Raw genomic sequence first — 21,483 nt, 5'->3', positions numbered from 1 at the left:
GCATCGTAATTTAACATCCTCTGTAAATATGCAATATGCACAGTTTATTTTTTTTTTAGTCTTTTTAAGAACATATCTTAGCTTTGATTAGCATTATAAGCATTAACTTGCAATGCTTCCCCTCCTTCCTTCTCAATTTTTTATTCATTTTATTTTATTTGTGAGACGGAGTTTCACTCTTTCGCCCAGGCTGGAGTGAAGTGGCGCGATCTGGGCTCACTGCAAGTGAGCAGCACCCGCCGGGTTCAAGCGATTCTCCTGCCTCAGCCTCCCTAGTAGCTGGGATTACAGGTGCCAGCCACCGCGCCCAGCTAATTTTTGTATTTTTAGTAGAGACAGGGTTTCGCCATGTTGGCCAGGCTGTTCTCAAACTCCTCAGGTGATCCATCCGCCTCGGCCTCCCAAAGTGCTAGAATTACAGACTTGAGCCACCGCGCCCGACCTCGATTTTTAGTGCTTCAGAAAATTTAAGAAACTTGCAGTTTCTTAAATAGAAAGCGTGTCATTAGCCCTCAGTTACCTCTGTAATTAATTGAATAGAGCAGTAGGGAAAGGATAATTTTTTAAATTAACTTTTTGACTTTTAAATACATTTTTAAAGAAAATTTGCCATACTTCCATTTTGAAACAGTACCGTGAACATGTGACTCAAGGTACAGACTACTATGTTACCTTACAGATTATTTCTTCTTCTTGTTTAAATTTCAAATGACCGGATTTCTATTTCATGAAATAATCTTGAGAGTAAAGCAGCCTTCTGCTTTTCTAACGGATACTTTCTGAATTATGGAGAATATAAGGTCTGTCGAATTCAAGGGTGTATAACTGTTTCTCTAAATCATTTTATGTTTCTAATTCCCTAGGCCTCCCATCCACATAGTAAGAAACAACTAAATCTAGTTTCTAGGTTTTCTCAGGGCAGTTTTTTTTTACTCAGCTTTGTTTTAAAACTCCCACCCTATTTTCTACCTGGAATTACCCTAAATTCATTTTACTTTCCATTGACAACAATAGTTCACTCAACTACTCTTGCTTGGTCAGTGTCTAACAGAACAAAAGTAATTTGTTGTTAGTAACCATTTCAGTGTTGAAGTCTGCAAATGGTTTTAATTTTTTTGCCAATTGAGGCAGATTTAGGTTTTGTTCTGTAACATGCATATACTTGTTATTCAAATGACTTTCCTGATTGGGAAAAAAGGATATAGCATTATAGTTGGCTTATATAGGGCACTCTCCCAGAAAAGCATCCAGTATGTGAATATGGTAAATATGATTATTTGCGTGACATATTTGTTGAAATGCAAGATCTGTAATGGGTATATAAGAATTTGTGTTAAGCTTTTTCTCCCTAAGGAACTAAGGATTACTATAATCTATTCTTTACAATACAATATTCAGTATTGTGCATGTTTTTCAATTATTGTATAGCCATCCTGTTGGGTCTTTTCAGAATTACTGGATCTTCAGCCTTTACCAATCACAGCTTTGGGATGTAAAGCTTATGAAGCCCTGTACAACTTCAGCCACTTTAACCCTGTACAGACACAAATATTTCATACACTGTATCACACGGATTGTAATGTCCTACTTGGAGCACCTACTGGATCGGGAAAGACTGTTGCAGCTGAATTAGCCATTTTCAGAGTCTTCAACAAATACCCTACTTCAAAGGTCTGTTGAAAGAATCATATACCTACATTTAATTAGAAAAGACGTTCATAATCTCCAAACTAGACAGTTATAAATATATTAGCAGGGTCCAAAGAATAGATTTGTCACTCTCAGTGAATTTCCCAGGGGACCAGATCAGTACAGATACACCGTGAAGATATCATGGGTTTGGTTACATACTACCACAATATAGTGAATGTCACAATAAAGCAAGTCACACAAATTTTTTAGATTCCCAGTTCATATAAAAATTATGTTTATACTATACCATAGCCTATTAAGTGTGCAATAGCATGTTTAAAATATCTACATAGCTAAATTTGAAAATACTTTATTACTAAGAAATACTATCAATCATCTGAGCCTTTGGTGAGTCTTAATCTTTTTGTTAGTGAAGGGTTTTGCCTCAATGTCGATGGCTGCTGACTGATCATGGTTGTGGCTACTGAAGGTTGGAGTAGCTGTGGCCATTTCTTTAAATAAGACAACAATGAAGTTTGCCACGTTGATTGACTCTTCCTTTCATGAAAAATTTTTCTGTAGCGTGTGATGCCGCCTGATAGCATTTTACCCACTATAGAACGTCTTTCAAAATGAGTCAACCCTCTCAAACCCTGCCACTGCTTTGTGAACTAAGTTTATGTAATCTTCTAAATCCTTATGGTAATTTCAGCAATGGTCTCAGTATCTTTGTCATCAGTAGATTCTATCGCAAGAAACACCTTTTCTTTGCTCATCCATGGAAGCAACTCCTCATTTGTTCATTTTATCATGAGATTGTAACAATTCAGTTATATCATCAGGCTCCACTTCTAATTCTAGTTCTCTTGCTGTTTCCACCACATTTGCAGTGCCTTTCTCTACTGAGGTCTTGAACCCCTCAGTCATCCATGAAAGGTGGAATCAACTTCTTCCTAACTCCTGTTAATGTTGGTATTTTGATCTCCTCCCAAGAATCATGCATGTTCTTAACGGCATCTAGAATTGCGAATTCTTTCCAGAAGGTTTTCAACTTAACTCTGCCCAGGTCCATCAGAGGAATCACTATCTATGGTAGCTATAGTCTTATGAAACATATTTCTTAAGTAAAAAGATAGGAAAGCCAAAATTACTCCTAGATCCCTGGAGTGCAGAATAGGTCTTATGTTAGCAGGCATGAAAACAACATTCATCTCTTTGTACATCTCTGTCAAAGCCTTGGAGTGTGATTAGATGCATTGTCAATGAGCAGTCACATTTTGAAAGGAATCTTTTTTTCTAAGCAGTAGGTCTTAACAGTGGGCTTAAAATATTCAATAAACCATGCCCTTTAGTAGTAAATATGCTGTCATCCGGGCTTTGTTGTTCCATTTATAGAGCACAGACGGAGGTGATTTAGCATAATTCTTAAGGACGCTAGGGTTTTCAGAATGGTTAAATGAGCATTGGCTTCAACTTCAAGTCACCTGTTGCATTAGTCGCTAACAAGAAAGTTAGCTTATCCTTTGAAGCTTTGAAGCCAGTCATTGACTTCTCTCTACCTGTGAAAGTCCTTGATGGCATCCTCTTCCAATATTAGGCTATTTTGTATACATTAAAACTCTGTTGTTTATTGTAGCCACCTTCCTCAATTATCTTAGCTATGTTTTCCAGATAACTTGCTGCAGCTTCTGTATCAGCACTTGCTACTTCACCTGGCACTTTATAGAGGTGACTTCTTTCTTTAAACATTGTGAAACAAGCTTCAAATTTTTCTTCTGGATTGTCCTCACCACTCTCAGCCTTCACAGAATTGAAGAGAATTTGGGGCTTGCTCTAGAGTAGGCTTTATGTTATGGAAATATCATGGTTGATTTGATCTTCTGTCTATACCATTCAGACTTTCTCCATATCAGGAATAAAACTGTTTCACTTTCTTATTATTCATGTGTTCAGTGAAGTAGCACTTTTCATTTCCTTCAAGAACTTGTCCTTTGCATTCAAAACTTGACTAACTCCTTGGTATTAAGAGGCCTGGCTTTTGGCCTATCTCAGCTTTCGGCATGCCCTCCTCCCTAAGCTTAATCATTTCTAGCTTTTGATTTAAAGTGAGAGACATGCAACTCTTCCTTTCACTTGAACATTTAGAGGCTATTGTAGGATTATTAATTGATCTAATTTCAATATTGTTGTGTCTTAGGGAAGAAGGAGGCCTGAGGAGAAGGAAAGAGATGGGGGAACAGCTGGTCAGTAGAGAAGTTAGAACACACACACTTATAATTAAGTTTGTCATCTTATATGGTATAGTTCATGACACTACAAAACAATTACAATAACATCAAAGATCACTGACCACAGATCACCATAACCAATATAATAATACAGAAAAAGTTAGAAATATTGGTAGAATTACCAAAATGTAACAGAGGCATGAAGTGAGCACATACTGTTGGAAAAATCAATAGAATTGCTATTGATAGAATTGCTCAATGTGGGGTTGCCACAAAACCTCCAATTTGTAAAAAACAATATCTGCAAAGTGCAGTAAAATGAGCTATACCTGTATTAGGATAATTTGCAGCAAGAAAATTTACCTTAAACTTTGTAGTCCTCCAGTTGAATTTCTAATGTATGCAGTGGCACACACACATCCTTTCCTCATTGTTAGATTTCTACAATTCATAGATAATTTCACTGTGAGAAACCCACTTCATAGGTATAGTTAAACAATACAAAATAATTCATAATCAAATCTTTTCTATATGAAGAAAATGCTAGTGCTTTAATGAATATAGTTTGATTATACATATTAAATATAGAGTAGCTTTTATATGACTTCTGCAAATGGCCATGATATTAATTAATATTAAATAACATTACAAGTCAAGTAAGTATTGCTTTAAAGCTTTCTTGAAGCATAATTTTTAACTCTTTCCTAATATTTATTATTTTAATAAAAATTATGTATATTTAAGGTATACAATGTGATGTTTTGATATACATTGTCAAGTGATTACTGCCATAAGCTAATTAACATACCTATCACTTCAAATAGTTATCTTTTTTGTGGTGAGAACACATAAAATCTATTCTCTTAGCAGATTTCAAGTATATAATGCAGTACTATTAACTATGATCACGATGCTGTATATTAGGTGTCTAGTACTTATTCATTCGTCATAAATGAAACTTTATACCTGTTGACCAGTAATCTCCTCATTCCCCCTTCCTCGCCCCTGGTAACCAATATCCTACTCTTTCCTTCTATGAATCCAACTTTTAAAAATTCCATGTGTAAGTGAAATTATGCAGTATTTTTCTATGTCTGGCATATTTCACTTAGCATAATGTCCCCAGGGCTCATCTATATTGTTGAAAAGGCTGATTTCATTCTTCTTTAAAGCTGAATATTTCATTGTGTGTGTGTGTGTATATATATATCACATATATACACATATATATGTATATATTACAATTTTTTTTATCTATCTTGAAACACTTGGATTGTTTCCATATCTGGGCTATTCTAAGTAAAGCTGCAATGAACATGGGAGTGCAGATATCTCTTTAAGATACTGATCTCATTTCCTTTGGATATATACCCAAAAGTGGGATTTCTGGATAGTTCTATGCTTAATTTTTAAAGAACCTCGAAATTGTCTTCCATAATGGCTACACAATTTACATTACCACCAATCATGTACAGTAACAGTTACCTTTTCTCCACATCCTCACCTACATGTGTTCTTTCTTTTTTGTTTTCTTTTTTTTGTTTGTTTTTTGAGGAGATGGGGTCTCGCTGTGTTGCCCAGACTGGCCTTGAACTTCTGGGCTCAAGTGATCCTCCTGCCTCAGCCTTCTGAGTAGCTGGGACTACAGGTTTGTGCCACATGCCCGGCTGTCTTTTGTCTTTTGATAATAGCCATTTTAACAGGTGTAAATGGATGTCTTATTGTGAGTTTAGTTTTCATTTCCTTGATGATTAGTTATGAAGAGCACCTTTTCATGTATCCAGTGGCCATTTGTGTATTTTCTTTTGAAAAAAAATGTATTCAGATCTTTTGCCCACTTTTAATTGAATTATTTGGGTTTATCTGCTATCTAGTTGTGTAAGTTTCTATTTTGGATTGTAACCTTTTATCAGATACTTAGTCCCTGCTTATCCTCAGGTGATACATTCCAAAACCCTGATGGATGCCTGCAACCTGATAGTATTGAACCAAATTGAGTAGGGGGAAGGGAGAGATAAGGAGAGAATTGTTAAAGGATGCAACATTACAGCTGGGTAGAATGAATAAATTCTGGTGTTGTACACGACTGTAGAAGGACTGTAGTTAACAATAATATATAATATGGTTTCACATAGCTAGAAGAAGGATGTTGAAGGTTCCCACCACAAAGAAATGACAAATGTTTGAGATGATGGATAGGCTAATTACTCTGATCTGATCACTATACATTATATGTATCAAAACATCACTGTGTGTCCCATAAATATGTGCAATTATTATGTGTCAAGTAAAAACAAATAAAAAGTAAAAAAAGAAATGGTATAGTAGTACAGTACTATGTCCTTTATAAATATATACTTAAGAAAAATGTATTAAAATTTTAAAACCACATTTTCATTCATGTTTTTCGCCCACAAATTTAATACCTTTTCCATCTTAACTAAGTGCTTATCATGTACTGTGCCATAATGTTTGCACTTTAAGGTGCAACATCAAAATTGGCACAAATTTCATTTTTCTTTCTTTTTTTTTTTTTTCTTTTTTTGAGATGAAATTTTGCTCTTGTTGTCCAGGCTGGAGTGCAATGTCCCAATCTCAGCTCACTGCAACCTCCGCCTCCTGGATTCAGCTGATTCTTCTGCCTCAGCCTCCCAAGTAGCTGGGATTAAAGGCATGTGCCACCACACTCAGCTAATTTTTGTATTTTTTAGTAGAGACGGGGTTTCTCCATGTTGATCAGGCTAGTCTGAAACTCCTGACCTTAGGTGATCCACCCACCTTGACCTCCCAAAGTGCTGGGATTACAGGCCTGAGCAACTGCACCCAGCCTGGCACCAATTTGTTATGATTTCCTTCTTATGATTTCACAGATAGAATGTTCTTACCATAGATCTTAGCAGTCTCAGCATATGATTTTTTTTTTCTTTTATTAAGTCAAGAACTTTCATCTTTTCACTTGAAACACCTTGCCTTTCTCTGGCAAATCCGAATTGCCAGCATCACTACTCTTGTGCTTTGGGGCCATGACTAAGTAATGTAAGGGTTACTTGAACAAAAGCACTGTGATACTGCCACAGTCTTTCTAGTAAACAAGACAGTTACTAAGTGACTAATGGCTGGGGAGTGGCTACAGCCTGAATACTCTGGACAAGGGGATGATTCATGTTGCAGGCTGAATTGAATGGGACAGGTGAGATTCCATCATGCTACTTAGAAGGGTACATAATTTAAAACTTATGAATTATTTCTAGAATTTTTCATTTAACATTTTTGGGCCACAGTTGACTACAGGTAATTGGAAGCATGGAAAGGGTAGGTACTAAGACAGAACTAATGTATATGGTTTGCAAATATTTTCTTTCATTTTGTCGTTTCTTTCATTTCACATTGTCTCTCTGTTGATTTTATTTTTTTAATTTTCTGTGTAGAAGCTTTGTAGTTTGTTGTATACCTATTTGTTTATTTTTGCTTTTGATTCCATGTCCCAAAAATCATTGCCAAGACCAACATTGAGGAGCTTTTTCCTTATGTTTTCTTGTAAGAATTTTGTCATTTTAGATCTTATGTTTAATTATTTAATCCATTGTGAGTTAATTTTTGTATATGGTATATGGCAGTAGTTCTTTTACTTGTGAATATACAGTCTTCCCAACATCATTTATTGAAGAGAATATCTTTTCCTTATTGTATGTGTGCTTCAGGCCCTTGTTGAAGATTAGTTGACCTTGTATGTGTGGGTTGATTTCTGGGCTCTCTTTTCTGTTCCATTGGTCTGTGTGCCTCTTTTAATCTCAGGTCCATACTTCCATACTATTATGATTACTGTAGCTTTGTAATATAATTTGAAACCAGGATGTGATGCCTCTGACTGGTTTTCTTTCTTAAAATTGTTTTGGCTATTCAAGGTCTTTGTGCTTCCTTGTGAATTTTAGGATTTTTTTTTTTTTTCTGTTTCTGTGAAAAATGTCATTGGAATTCTGATAAGGATTGCATTTAAACTGAAGATTACTTTGGGTTGTATGACCATGTCTACAATATTAATTATTCCAGTCTGTGAACATGGGATATCTTCTCATTTATTTGTGTTTTCTTCTGTTTCTCTTCAATGTATTATAGTTTTCAGTGTACGGAATTTTTACATCTTTAGTTAAATTTATTCCTAAGTACTTTACTCTTTTTGATGCTATTGTAAGTGGGACTGTCTTCTTCTTGATTTGTTTTTTTTTTTTTTTTTTGATAGTTTGCTAATAGTATATATTCTACTGGTTTATATATGTTGACTTTGTGTCCTTCAACCATATTGAATTTGTTTATTAATTCTAACAGTTTTTTATGTAGTATTTAGAGTTTTCTTGTTCTTAATTTTGTGAGTACATCACACTAAAATAGAAACATTTACAGAGATGTTGTGTTGGAATTATGGGCTAGTTTCTTCATCATTTATGATTTCAGAAATGTTTTAACATCCCCTTGTAGTGTTTCCTAATTAGTGGCTTTTCTTCCATACTTAACCCTAAGTTTTCCTACTTTTCAGTCTCTCTAATATGTGATTATTGATCTCTAGAGACATGTTAATGTAACAGTAGAGCTCTACTCTAAATTAGAAACATAAAGGGAATAAATTTTGTATAGGTTTGGATTACTGTAGACCAGCTTTTATTTATTTTTTTGAAACCTAAAGTGTACTAGTAGCATCTTCATAAAATCTGCATTAAAATTTAAACAATAGTTTATTTCTCTTCAAAGCTTCAACATCAGTACATTTATTCATGAGTTACATACAACTCAAATAAATATTAATCATAATAATAGAAAAAAACATTATTTTCATCAGAACCCTAATTTTCTCTATAATGTATTATAATTTTTTAATTTGTTTTTATTATGTAGAATATAATTTCATAGTAAAATGCCTAAGGAAAATACCTCTGATACTTTTTTAAAAGTAATTTAAATTCAACTATGTTAATATTTTTTATGAATGGAATGTTTGTGATGTGTTACATTTCTGTCTTATTTTGGATAAATGTAGTTTAAGTTAATGACTTTTTCCCATTGATTTAAAAATTTGGGTATTCAGAATTGAAAGATACGTTTTAAAACCACACTGTCATATTTTGACAAATTTTTTGGAGTTTACTTTTATTTGAAAACGCTATCACTATTTTCATAAGACTATTTTTGGCTATTCTCCCCTTTTTAGGCGGTATATATTGCACCCCTAAAAGCCCTAGTACGTGAAAGAATGGATGATTGGAAAGTTAGAATAGAAGAAAAACTTGGTAAAAAGTAAGTTCTTACTTTCACTCAAAAGATATGCTTTGAATTGACTAAAAGGACCATTAAATAAGAGTTGAATAAAACTGTTGAATGGTTTTACAGTGATTTTCATAGTCTTTTATTTAACTGCTGAATGGCTTTGCAATGATTTTCATAGTCTTTTATTTTAAGATATGTACTTACTATTAAAATATCAATATTCTCATTGTTTTAAGATTGAAGATGAAATCTATGTGAGTACTTTTATTTGGCAGGATAACTTTTTCAAAATATTTTCATTCTAAAACAAAACAAAAATAAGTTCTGTGTCTCTGTTTTTTTTCATATTATGCAGAGTAGCTTCCAGAAACTGCTTGGAAGGCATTTTGCATGTAAATTATTTAAGAAAAAGCGGAAGTTCTTTGAAAAACATGATGTGGGGTTTTTTTCATTAATAATTTAATATACTACAGGGTTATTCATTGCAGTATTATTTTTAATAGCAAAAGATTACAGAGAAATGAATTTCCAATAGAGCATCAGTAAGTAAATTATAGTACATCACACAATATAAAATATTGTATTACTCTGTAGGAAAAAAAAAAAAAAACTAAATGAGTTATTTTTATGTGGAAAGAATGATCTCCAAAGATAATGTAAAACAAAAAAAAAATTAAAGTATCCTAGCTTATGTTTTTACAAAATGATAAAGAATATGAATATGTGGTTCTTTTCAGAATGAGAACTAGCTATCCATATGATAGGGATGTTATGGAGACTATTCCCTATATTCTTTGAACCATGTGAATATATTCCATATTCAAAATAGCATATAAAATGTAAATCTTTAAAATAAATGAGAATAAGTAAATGCTCTGTGAACATTATGCTCAGAAGAACCAATTTTGCCCTTTTTCTTATTTTCCAAGTCTTAACACAGATAGAAATTATATTAGACTGGGTGTGGTGACTCACGCCTGTAACTTTGGCACTGTGGGAGGCTAAGGCGGGTGATCATCTGAGGAAAGGAGTTGGAGACTAGCCTGGCCAACATAGTGAAATCCCATCTTTACTAAAAATAAAAAAGGAACTGTGCATGGTGATGCATGCCTGTAGTCCCAGCTACTTGGAGACAGGAGAATCACTTGAACCCGGGAGGTAGAGGTTTCTGTGAGCTGAGATCAAGCCTCTGTACTCTAGCCTGGGTGACAAAATGAGACTCTGTCTCAAAAAAAAAAAAAAAAAAATGAAAAGAAATTATTTTAGTAATTACTTAATATTTGGTGTTAGCCTAGAGCTAATCCTATGTAATTAGGAATTCTTAGGTAATTCCTCTAGATCTACATAGGTTTTTCTTTTCCTTTTCTCTCACTATATGACTGTGATCTGCTTAGAATGAGTTGGTACATATTTGCTCTGACTTACCTTGTTTTCATCCTAATACGTTTCATTTTGGCTATAAAATCTATAGAAAATTCCAATCTAAGGAAAGAAATGAGCTTGCACACAATCTAAATTACACATAATTTTAATTACATTTACACATAATCCTAAATATTCTTAATGATTGCCTTTTTTGTCTCCATAAAGTAACACTTTCTTTCATTACAAAAAAATTTATTCCAACATAGGGACAAGGGACTTTATAAAATCACCTAGGATGGAGTTTCTATAAACATAATTAAAGCAAAGTTAGATATCCTTGCATATCTGTATAAAAGTTAGATATGTCAGTGATTGGAATTTATATGACCTTCATTTTATGGCAAGAAATTTTCTTAGAGTTCTTAAGAAATGTACATTTTGGACTCAACTTGGAAAATTTCAAAAATCAAAGGTAGATAAAGTAATTTTAAGCCTTATAAAATTTTATTTTAAAAGAGATAGATTTTTGCATTTAGAAGGTCGTTTGTTACCTGAAAATGTTCTGGGATCATTTTTATATTTGCCTCCAGAGTTATTGAACTAACAGGGGATGTGACTCCTGATATGAAATCCATTGCCAAGGCTGACCTTATCGTCACTACGCCAGAGAAGTGGGATGGAGTCAGCAGAAGCTGGCAAAATAGGAGCTATGTTCAGCAAGTCACTATTCTTATCATAGATGAGATCCATCTGCTTGGTAGGTACCACTGTATCTAAAGCCAGTTTACAAACTTTAACTTTCTAAAATATTAATTATTAGTATTATTTTTAATTTGCATGTAATAATCATTATATTTATGGGGTACAATGCAATTTTTTATATATGTATATAATGTAGAATTATTAAATCAAACTAATTAACATATCTATCACCTTACGTATAAATTGTGGTGAAACATAAAAAATTTTCTTTTAGTGTATTTATCTGTTCTCACATTGCCATGAAGCAATACCTGAGACTGGGTAATTTATTTTTAAAAAGAGGTTTAATTGACTCAAGATTCTACAGGGTATATAGTAAACGTAGTAGCTCCTGCTTCTGGGGAGGCCTCAGGAAGCTTTCAATCATGACTAAAGGTAAAGCAGCAGAGAGCTTCTTACATGGCAAGAGCAGGAACAAGAGAGCAAGGTAGTGGGGGAGATGCTACACACTTTTAAACAACTAGATCTCGTGAGAATTCACTCACTGTCATGAGAATAGCACCAAGAGGATGGTGCTAAGCCATTTAGGGGAAACTGCCCCCATGATCCTATCACGTCCAACCAAGCCCCACCTCCAACACTGGAGATTACAGTTCAACCTGCAATTAGCAATTTTGCAATTTAGCAATTTTGAAATATACAATATATTATTATTAACTGTTGTCACATTGCTGTGCAATTGATCTGACAAACTTATTTCTCCTGTCTAACTGAAACATTGTACCCTTTGATCACCATCTCTCTGTTCCCTTCTCTTGTGGCTCTAACCCATGCCCCTAGACTCTGGTAACTATGTTTCTTCTCTTTACTTCCATGAGGTCAGTTTTTTTTAATTCAACATCTAAGTGACATCATGCACCGGGAGTGGGATTGCTGAATCCTTTGGTAGTTCAATCTTTAGTTTTCCTTTTTTTTTTTTTTTTAGGAAGCTACAAACTTTTCCTTTTGTGGTTGCAGTGGCCAACACAGACTTGTTAAATGATTAACATTGATTTTTCCCTATTTTCTAGGGGAGGAAAGAGGCCCTGTTCTAGAGGTCATTGTATCTCGAACAAATTTTATCTCATCACACACAGAAAAGCCTGTTAGAATAGTTGGACTGTCTACTGCATTAGCTAATGCCAGAGACCTTGCTGACTGGCTCAATATTAAGCAGGTATGTAGAAGATTGATAAATTATACATTTATTTAGTAGTGTGACTTTGATGATTCCTTTAAAGCAATATAATAACATTATAAAATTCAATCTAAAAATTGAAAATGGTTTCTCTCTCATATTTACTCTAGATGGGCTTGTTTAACTTCCGACCATCAGTACGCCCAGTTCCACTGGAAGTTCACATTCAGGGCTTTCCAGGTCAACATTACTGTCCTCGTATGGCTAGTATGAACAAGCCTGCATTTCAGGGTAAGCTTCAGATTCTTGGAATAAAATAATAACCATTGTTTATGGTAGCTATCAAATGTCTTCTAATTGGTGTTGGTTTCTTTGAAAGGATGATACTGGTCCAGCTTCTACAAATATCTCAAACAGTTTGTCTCAAATGTTAAGGAATACAAATGTATGTTAAATTACCTATTGAAAATTGGAGAGATTTCACAAATGGTAATGACTTTGTAGAAGAATAAAAGTATGTAATTTAAAAAAGTTATCAGAGTTTTCTTAATATTAAAGTGTTTTTATGATAATAGCTTGAACATATGAGAAATGGAAGCTACAAGTCAAAAGCATCTCATAATCATTTTTATGAGAAATCATAAAACTTAGAAATTTCAGTACTTTAGTACAGTGCTTCTGTTTTTAGTTTTTCCTCTTCTAACAAATTAGGCAAGCAAACAGGAAAGATTTAAGAATGGCACTCCGATTTTATTGAAACATGTTTTATTTGGGCTGCATAAAGAATATTTATTATATCAATTAAAAATAACCTCAAAAATAAATTCTCAAATGTGAACTGCTGTTGATTGTGTGCTGACAGTTGTGAGGTGACTTTTTAGCTGCTGTAATTAGCCTTATGACAGAAGCAAAGTATTGATTGTGAACTAGAGACCAATTTTGGCAGTTCAGATTATTTACACCTCCACAGAAGCATTGTACAAAATCACTAATGAACAATAAATCTGCCATGAGCTGTTCAGCCACACCTGTTCTTTCAGCAGCAAAAATCCATTAAATGTTGAGGCTTAAAGAAAGAGATCCATTTATATTTCTGTGTCCAAATGATACCAATATTGTACTAATAGGTGTATTTTAAATGGTGTACCTCTAATATGATTTATCAAACTTTATCATTTACATTGGATAACATTCTGATAAATAATAAAAATAATGAGAAATAAGATAAATGAGTTTATTTTTCATAATATACATTGTTGAAATTGCATATATCTATATGGAATGACTGCATACCATTGATGGAAAGGAAGCGTTTGTGTTATATAAATCAATAGTAAATAACTAAAATACTTACACTTCCGTAGATATGGTATCTGCACAGCAGCTATACTTATGTACTATTTATTATACCTGTAGTGATTACTATATTTCTTTGAGTTTAGAAATATGATTGTGTGATAGCTTTATTTCTCATAGTTAGAATGTAAATAAAGTCAAGGTCATGTCAACATTTCCATTATAAACCTTGTTTCCCAGCCCATAAAAAGAAATTCTGCAGCTCACATTTCAAACAAGAAATTACAAAGCAGTTGAACTTTTTATATAAAATTTGTATGTGTCTCTGACTGTTTTAAGAGAGTTGTGTAGACATAAATATATATTCTACTCGTGGCATCTTATCAGCTTTTTGGAGCCTATGTAAAGCAAAAAAAAAAAAAAAAAAAAAAAAAAAAAAAAAAAAACCTCATTTCAATATAAGCCAAGTGATTTATGTGGCTCTTTAATTATTTTTAAAGATTTGATGTACAAAATTGCCTTCAGTCTTGTTACTCTGGTTTGTGTTGACCAGAGTCATCTCATCTTCTCTGTGTTGACTACCATGTCCCATTACATAGATACTCATTCAGGCATAGTATTCTCTTCAGCCCCCTTCTACATTCTCTTGTCTGCCCTTCTCACACTTATGCTTTTAGTAAAACAGAGGGAAAACTTTCTTCTGATTTATCTCTTAACCTGTTTACTGGTACAAACTCTCCTAATTTTTCTATCACTGATAACAAAAATAAAAGGTACTTTTTGTGGTCTTTTTAGACATTTTCCATCACCTGGCAGGACTTGGTTTTCTCACCAGACCCCAGGACCAGTTAACTCTGTAATATCACTGCTTAGGCGATACAAATAGCTAAGAAACACAACTTAGCACAGAAAACTCAATCTAAGATTCAGTGTCTATGTATAGCTCTTAATGGAGAGTCTCAATCTTTAAGTTTCTCCTTCCTTGGCAGCTCAGAATAGAACTTGGACCCAGCATAATTAAATCTTTTCTGAGGCAATATACTCTCTAGGTAGGGCCATCAACTTTTCTTTTCCTATTAATCTGTCTAATATGCTGCCAGATCCGTGTAGTACCTGCAATAATGCCAGATTTCATGCCTAAATTGTTTCCATCATTAGTTTTCATGTATCCATTTGATATCCTACTGAAATTCATATTCTGGGGTTAAGTAGCTTTCCATTTTATTTCCCACAACTTTTCAACAGCAATTAGGAGCCACTCTCCTGCCAAACCTGTTTTGATATTTGTCTCATCAAGACGTCAAACTCGTCTTACTGCTTTGGAATTGATCGCCTTCCTGGCTACTGAAGAGGATCCAAAGCAGTGGTTAAACATGGATGAAAGAGAGGTAAGCACCATCTTTTATCTTCTACTACTTATACGTTTCAGGTTATATTGTATTAGAATGAACATTATGTATGTAATTATATTATAGGGAAAGAATAAATCCTTAATACCGCCACCTTACCACACTATTAATATTCTGATATAGTTTGTTCTAGTATAGTCCCACTTAATATTTATTTTGTATATTTGTATTTATATCTTTTTCCTTTAACATTATCACCTATGTATGTTGTAACATTCAACCATTTTCATATTCTTTGAGTATTCACTGCCCTCACTGAAGTTAAAATCAATTTTGCAAAGTTTGGGTTTTTAAAAACATATAATAATCTTTTTTTAATTTTAGGAAGCACTAACATATAAAAATTTAAAAGCTGCTTTATTGTTTCCCTAAGTAATAACCACCAGTAAAATTTTAAATTATAATTTTTGTGTCTATGCAGTTATATTCCATTATGCAACTATTTCATAGTGGTTTATATGTTTATAAGTTAATAATCATTCATCTTTATTATTGTAGATTTTTCTCTGTTTAAAATTATATTCTCAGTATAGAGTTCTGAAAATAAAATTAGTGGGTCAAATGATGTGAATATTTTTACAGCTTTTTCAGGTACACTGCTAATTACTTTCCAAAAGAACTGTACTTATTGGCGTCATCACCACTGATGTATGAGTTATCAGAAGTGTATGAGAATAACAGTTTTACTGTATCCTCATTTGTTGCAATTTATTGATTTATTATAGATAAAATATTATCTTAATGTATGCCTTGATTTTTGTATGGTTGGACTTTTTTTTTCATGTATTTACTAGTTGTCTTCTTTTTTCCTTGTTGCCTCTTCATTTCTTTCGTCTTTCATCTATTCCAGTACAGCATTTATTTTGTAGATTTGTGTGAGAGATTTGCCAAATTTAGAAAAATATATACATATGTAAAATTTTATATATTACTTTTCTCCGTATATATGTATTTCTATACCTATATACATATTAATCTTTCGCCTGCTGTATGAGGTAACTTAGCTAGTTTATTGCTTGTCTTCTTATCATGGTGTCTTTTTACAAATAGAAGACTTTGCATTTTATGTAATCCAGTTTGTTAGTGTGGTCCTTTGTGGTTCTTTATACTACATCTAAATATAGATATTCCTCCTCCTCTCTATAGATTTAATATATAGTGATTGTTCTTTCTTATACTTTTCCAGTTTTGAAAAATATTTTCCTAAATGGAGTTACAATGAAAACAGATGAAATCAGTAGCATAATTGTTGAGTTGTGATCTCGCCACCTACCCTCTTCCGTGTTCCCACTTTGTAATCTCATGCAGGCTAAAGAAGAGCAGTGCTCTTCAGCATCAGTAAAAAACAATGTTCCGAACCCACTGGTGTCCAGGGTTAACAGTTTGCATATTTCTCCCCTTCTACTTCTCATGACTCATTTAGAGTTAGTAGGACCGTTGGATTAGTACTCTATATCTTACGTTATTGTGTAATGGTTAACTGATATTTCAGAATGGTTTTGCTTAGTTCCATAGATGACCTTATTCACTAACAGACTCATAAATTAGCTTAATATGCGGACTATCAAATGACTGCTTGAAGTAGAGTAATAGCGATCATTTTATCTTTTAAATTTTATCTTTATTTACTTAATGTTACTTGTATGGATATACCAGATATTTAAGAAACTAATTTATGTTCAAAATAATGTTGTTAAAAGATTTTTTTATCCTGTATTGTTTAATTGATATCTGAATAATCATCCTGTTGTGTCTAAGGCAGTGTCATAACTTAGAAGACAAATGATGAAAAATAGATGTACAAAATATTGATGACTCTGTTTATATGCAGTATCTCTCTAGGCTTAATTTTATTTTATATGTTATCCTAAAAGTCTTCCAAATGGACACTTTTCTTTGAAGTCAAGATACAATGTACAAACCTACTAAACACACTTTGGGATGTTTGCTTAAAGTATATAGACATTGTGCATTTAGCACATATGTGACTCACATTAACTTCAAATGTGAACCTCATGTGCTAATATCAGGTATAGTACACTTCCACTGTGTTTCTTTTTTTTCTTTTATTTTAATGTATGAGACCTAAAGAATTGTAGATAGCTCAGACATTGTGTAGAATTACTTCTCTGTTTCATTTTTTTTTTTTTGATCAGCAGAAAACTATCAAGAAGGCTAGGTAGAAACTATAGAATATACTCTCGTGGTTTCTACTGTTGTAGATTTTCACTGCTAAAATAGAACACCTAGAAAACATTTTGTATGTGTGTAAAATGTTTATTATAAATTTATTGTATTTATTAACAAATATTTGTTATAACTGTATTATTTTTATATTTTTTTCTTCAACTTTTAAGTTCTGGGCGGGGTATATAAACAGGATATGCAGGTTTGTTACATAGGTATATTAACCCATTTTCATACTGCTATAAAGAACTACCCGAGACTGGGTAATTTATAAAGGAAAGAGGTTTAATTGACTCACAGTTCAGCCTGGCTGGGGGAGTTCAGGAAACTTACAATCATGGTGGAAGGGGAAGGGGAAGCAAGACCCCTACCTCACAAGGCAGCAGGTAGTGGAAGTGCTGAGCGAAAGGGAAGAGCCCCTTATAAAACCATCAGATCTTGTGAGAACTCACTCACTCTCACAAGAACAGCGTGGGGGAAACGGCCCCCATGATTCAATTCCCTCCACCTGGTCTCTGCCTTGACATGTGGGGATTATGGGGATTACAGTTAAAGATGAGATTTGGGTGAGGGTCACAAAGCCCAACCATATCAATAAGTAAACTTGTGCCAGGATGGTTTGCTTCACAGATCAACCCATCACCTAGGTATTAAGCCCAGCATCCGTTAGCTATTCTTCCTGATATTCTCCCTCCCACCATCCCCAAGAGGCCCCAGTGTATGTTGTTCCCTCCATGTGGCCATGTGTTCTCATTGTTCAGCTCCCACTTATAAGTGAGAACATGGGGTGTTTGGTTTTCTGTTCCTGCATTAGTTTGCTGAGAATAACAGCTTCCACCTCCATCCATGCCCCTACAAAGGACATGATCTCATTTCTTTTCATGGCTGCATGGTATTCCATGGTGTATATGTACCACATTTTCTTTATCCAGTCTATCACTGATGGGCATTTGGGTTGATTCCGTGTCTTTGCTATTGTGAATAGTGCTACAGTGAACATACATGTGCACGTATCTTTATAATAGAATGATTTCTGTTCCTTTGGGTATATGCCCAGTAATGGGATTTCTGGGTCAGATGGTATTTCTGCCTCTAGATCCTTGAGGAATTACCACACTGTCTTCCACAATGGTCGAACTAATTTACATTCCCACCAACAGTGTAAAAGTGTCACTTTTTCTCCACAACCTTGCCTGCATCTATTATTTCTGGACTTTTTCATAACTGCCATTCTGACTGATGTGAGATGGTACCTCACTATGGTTTTGATTTGCATTTCTCTAATGATCAGTGATGCTGAGCCTTTTTTCTTATGTTTGTTGGCCACATGAATGTCTTCTTTTGAGAAGTATCTGTTCATATCCTTTGCCCACTTTTTAATGGGGTTTCTTTTTTCTTGTAAATTTGTTTAAGTTCCTTGTAGATTCTGCAAATTAAATTTGTTAGTTTTATTATTGTATTTATTAACGTAAATATTTGTTATAAATGTACTGTTTATTTAAATGTAGTATAAAATAGGACAGCTAGAAATATTATATCATTTCCAGATATTTTGTTTCACCATGTCCATCTCAAGAATAAGGCAAACTATGGTTTGTTTTACTACTGACTCTAAAAGCAATCACCTTTAAAATGAAAATTTCAGAAGGTTTACAATTGATTACTATGTAAATTCAATGTGATTATACTGAAGCATACTATAAAGCAGGTGTTTTAGTTGTTGAACCCCTAAATAATTAGCCCTAAATAATAATAGGAAAACTTTTTAACATTTTAATCTTTGTGTGGGTTACTTTCTCTAATATTCTGGGCTGGAGGCTTAGCGGTTGCTTCCATTGCTGCTCCTTGTGTAGTGTTAAATTGATGTTCTGTGGCAGGACATGGGTAATTGGTTAAGACTCCAGTGTTGACAACTTGAGCATTCAGAGGAAGCACAGCAACAGTTATCCTGGCAACTATGAAGCAGTGTGTCTGGCATAGAACAGCATTCAAATTATTCTGCTGTTGAATGACCTTAAGTCAGGAACTGTCTATAGATATTTGGGCTGGGGGCATGGAGAATAAAGAAAGCTAGGGTAAATCACAAGAGGCTAGAGAGAGAATATGACTAAGAAGAGTATATATGTTCTCATTAATTTATTGGCAAAAGCAAAAAGAGTTATTCATCTATCTTCTTAATCCATATAGTTTCAAAGCATTAGGAAGCAGAAAGACACCTTCAAGTGTATCATTGATGTAAAATATACTGCGTCAGGAAACCCCAAAGGAAATACCTTTCCATATTGTCATTAGGAATCCTTATTGCAGTGGTTTCAAAAATTTGTGGATATATGCTACATGTGACCTGGATTCTGCTACTTCTGCCACTAACCTCAAACTATTATTGGGTCTTTGCATCGCTCTCTCAAGCTTCAAGTCAAGACAGAAAGAGTTGAATGCCTGAGTTTCTATCTTTGACATGCAGCAGAAAAAAGGAATCTCCTCCTTTGGCTTTTGTTATAGGAGGTGACATTCAGATACTGGCTGCCCATAAACAACAAAGGTCCACTATGGCCCTTTCACTCCACAATCTCATACATACACTATTTTTCCTATACCTACACTTAATTTAAATAATTTTTTCTGGCAATGCAAGTGTCTTTCATTTAACCCAAATCCACTCATCCCTCTCCAAGGAAAGACAACTGAAAATTTCATCAACTCCATTTAGCACTTAGTCCTGGATCTCTTGCTTATATCTAGCCACCTTCTAGTTATTTTGCAAGCCCATCTCAATATTCTCTAGTCAGTGGACTAGAGTATAAAGTTACAACTAACCATGCCCTATTCAACAGTAAAAGAGGATAGAAAGAGGAAAGAGAAACAAAATTAGTTAAAATATATTAGTTAAAAGATGTTGATATGTAAGACAGAAGGGAAAAAGATTAGAGACCACTGTGTATTTCTGCAACTAGTCAGGGGGCCAAATAGATATTTATGATTCGTTTTCTCTACCATACATCATCTGTACGTTTTTTCTTCAACCAGTCACTAAGCTAATCAAGGCTGTTTATCCAGTGGAGTGACCGAAAGCATACATTCCTGATAGATTGAAAATTGCAAATTTATATATGTTTAATATATAGAATTGTGAAATCTTTAATTTTTCAAATGGATACAGTAGTGTCAGATTTATTTACTGTCTATCCAAATTTCTCTCCCCTTATTATAAAACAATAGCCCAATTTCTTCATCAGTATCAGTTTCCCAGACTATACTGAGACCAGATTTTGTTTGTTCATCCAAGAACCTGAGAGCCTGAAGTAGTCATATGACTGTTTCAATTTCCAAGTAAACTGTTAATCCTTTGGATAATAAGCCTCCAAACTAGCAAAGCTAGAGTTGTAGGGAAGAGAAGCAAAAGTTTTCAAGTGGTTTCTTACCTATGATTTCAAAAGACATCCATACACCTTGAGTACTTGGTTCCTGGAACCGTATATTCTGGCAGTAGAAGAAATAGCATCATTGATGATTACAAGTTCAGAGGCTACACCTCATCCTACAGGATAGTACCCCAACATTTCCCGCGTATTCCCTCCCAGCTGCCATTCTGAATCTTTAATCTATAAAATCAACTCTTTCTATTAATAAGAACATAATAAGACCAGTGCATTCAATGGCATCATCCTATTGTCTTACCTTTACCTTTATGAAGTGAGTTCCTCAGCCAGAAACATTATTATACAGGGTATTGTCGTATGTATAAGGCATTCAGTAATTCTACCCTTGAGGCTACTGGCAGAACCATGTTTGGTAAGAAAAGAGAATTAAAATCCAAAGTAAGTACCTGTTCTTACAGAGATGAATACGTGTCTCCTCAATGATAGAGAAGGTCCAGTATAATCTTCTCACTACCAGATAACTGTCTGGTGCCAGGGGTCAGATACCTTATTATAGGCCCAGTGTTTCTACTGGTGACATGTTAGGCACTGAGCAGTGGCAGTAGCTGGGCCTTCATGAGGAAAAGGAAGTTTGTGTTTCACCCATGCATAATTTTCATCTCTTTCACTTTGGCCATTGAGTACATGAACCTATTGCATAAAACTGTGGCCTAGGAAGGAGGCTGTCCGATATCCTAAGAGGTGGTTATTTTGCCCATTTGATCATTACCAGCATGTTGCACAATGCTCTTAACTTTTTGTCATGAATCTTCATGAAATACAGGTAGCCTTTTATTCTGGCACTGTTC

General features: G+C 34.1%; 1 protein-coding gene across 2 annotated transcripts in view; it reads left to right on the top strand.

The window, feature by feature from the left end:
* Window positions 1-21,483, top strand: part of ASCC3 (activating signal cointegrator 1 complex subunit 3) — a 367,582-nt gene that overhangs the window by 239,299 nt on the left and 106,800 nt on the right. For both annotated transcript variants that reach the window (XM_008007491.3, XM_008007490.3), the window contains exons 25-30: window positions 1,451-1,671; window positions 9,064-9,149; window positions 11,075-11,241; window positions 12,257-12,402; window positions 12,534-12,654; window positions 14,905-15,047. In XM_008007491.3, coding sequence (XP_008005682.3) covers window positions 1,451-1,671; window positions 9,064-9,149; window positions 11,075-11,241; window positions 12,257-12,402; window positions 12,534-12,654; window positions 14,905-15,047 — 884 coding nt within the window. The remainder of the gene's footprint in view (window positions 1-1,450; window positions 1,672-9,063; window positions 9,150-11,074; window positions 11,242-12,256; window positions 12,403-12,533; window positions 12,655-14,904; window positions 15,048-21,483) is intronic.

The sequence above is a fragment of the Chlorocebus sabaeus genome, chromosome 13 (assembly GCF_047675955.1).
Source record: "Chlorocebus sabaeus isolate Y175 chromosome 13, mChlSab1.0.hap1, whole genome shotgun sequence".
Taxonomy (NCBI): domain Eukaryota; kingdom Metazoa; phylum Chordata; class Mammalia; order Primates; family Cercopithecidae; genus Chlorocebus; species Chlorocebus sabaeus.
Note: the sequence above shows the minus strand (reverse complement) of the source record. Positions and strands in the feature narration are given on the sequence as shown.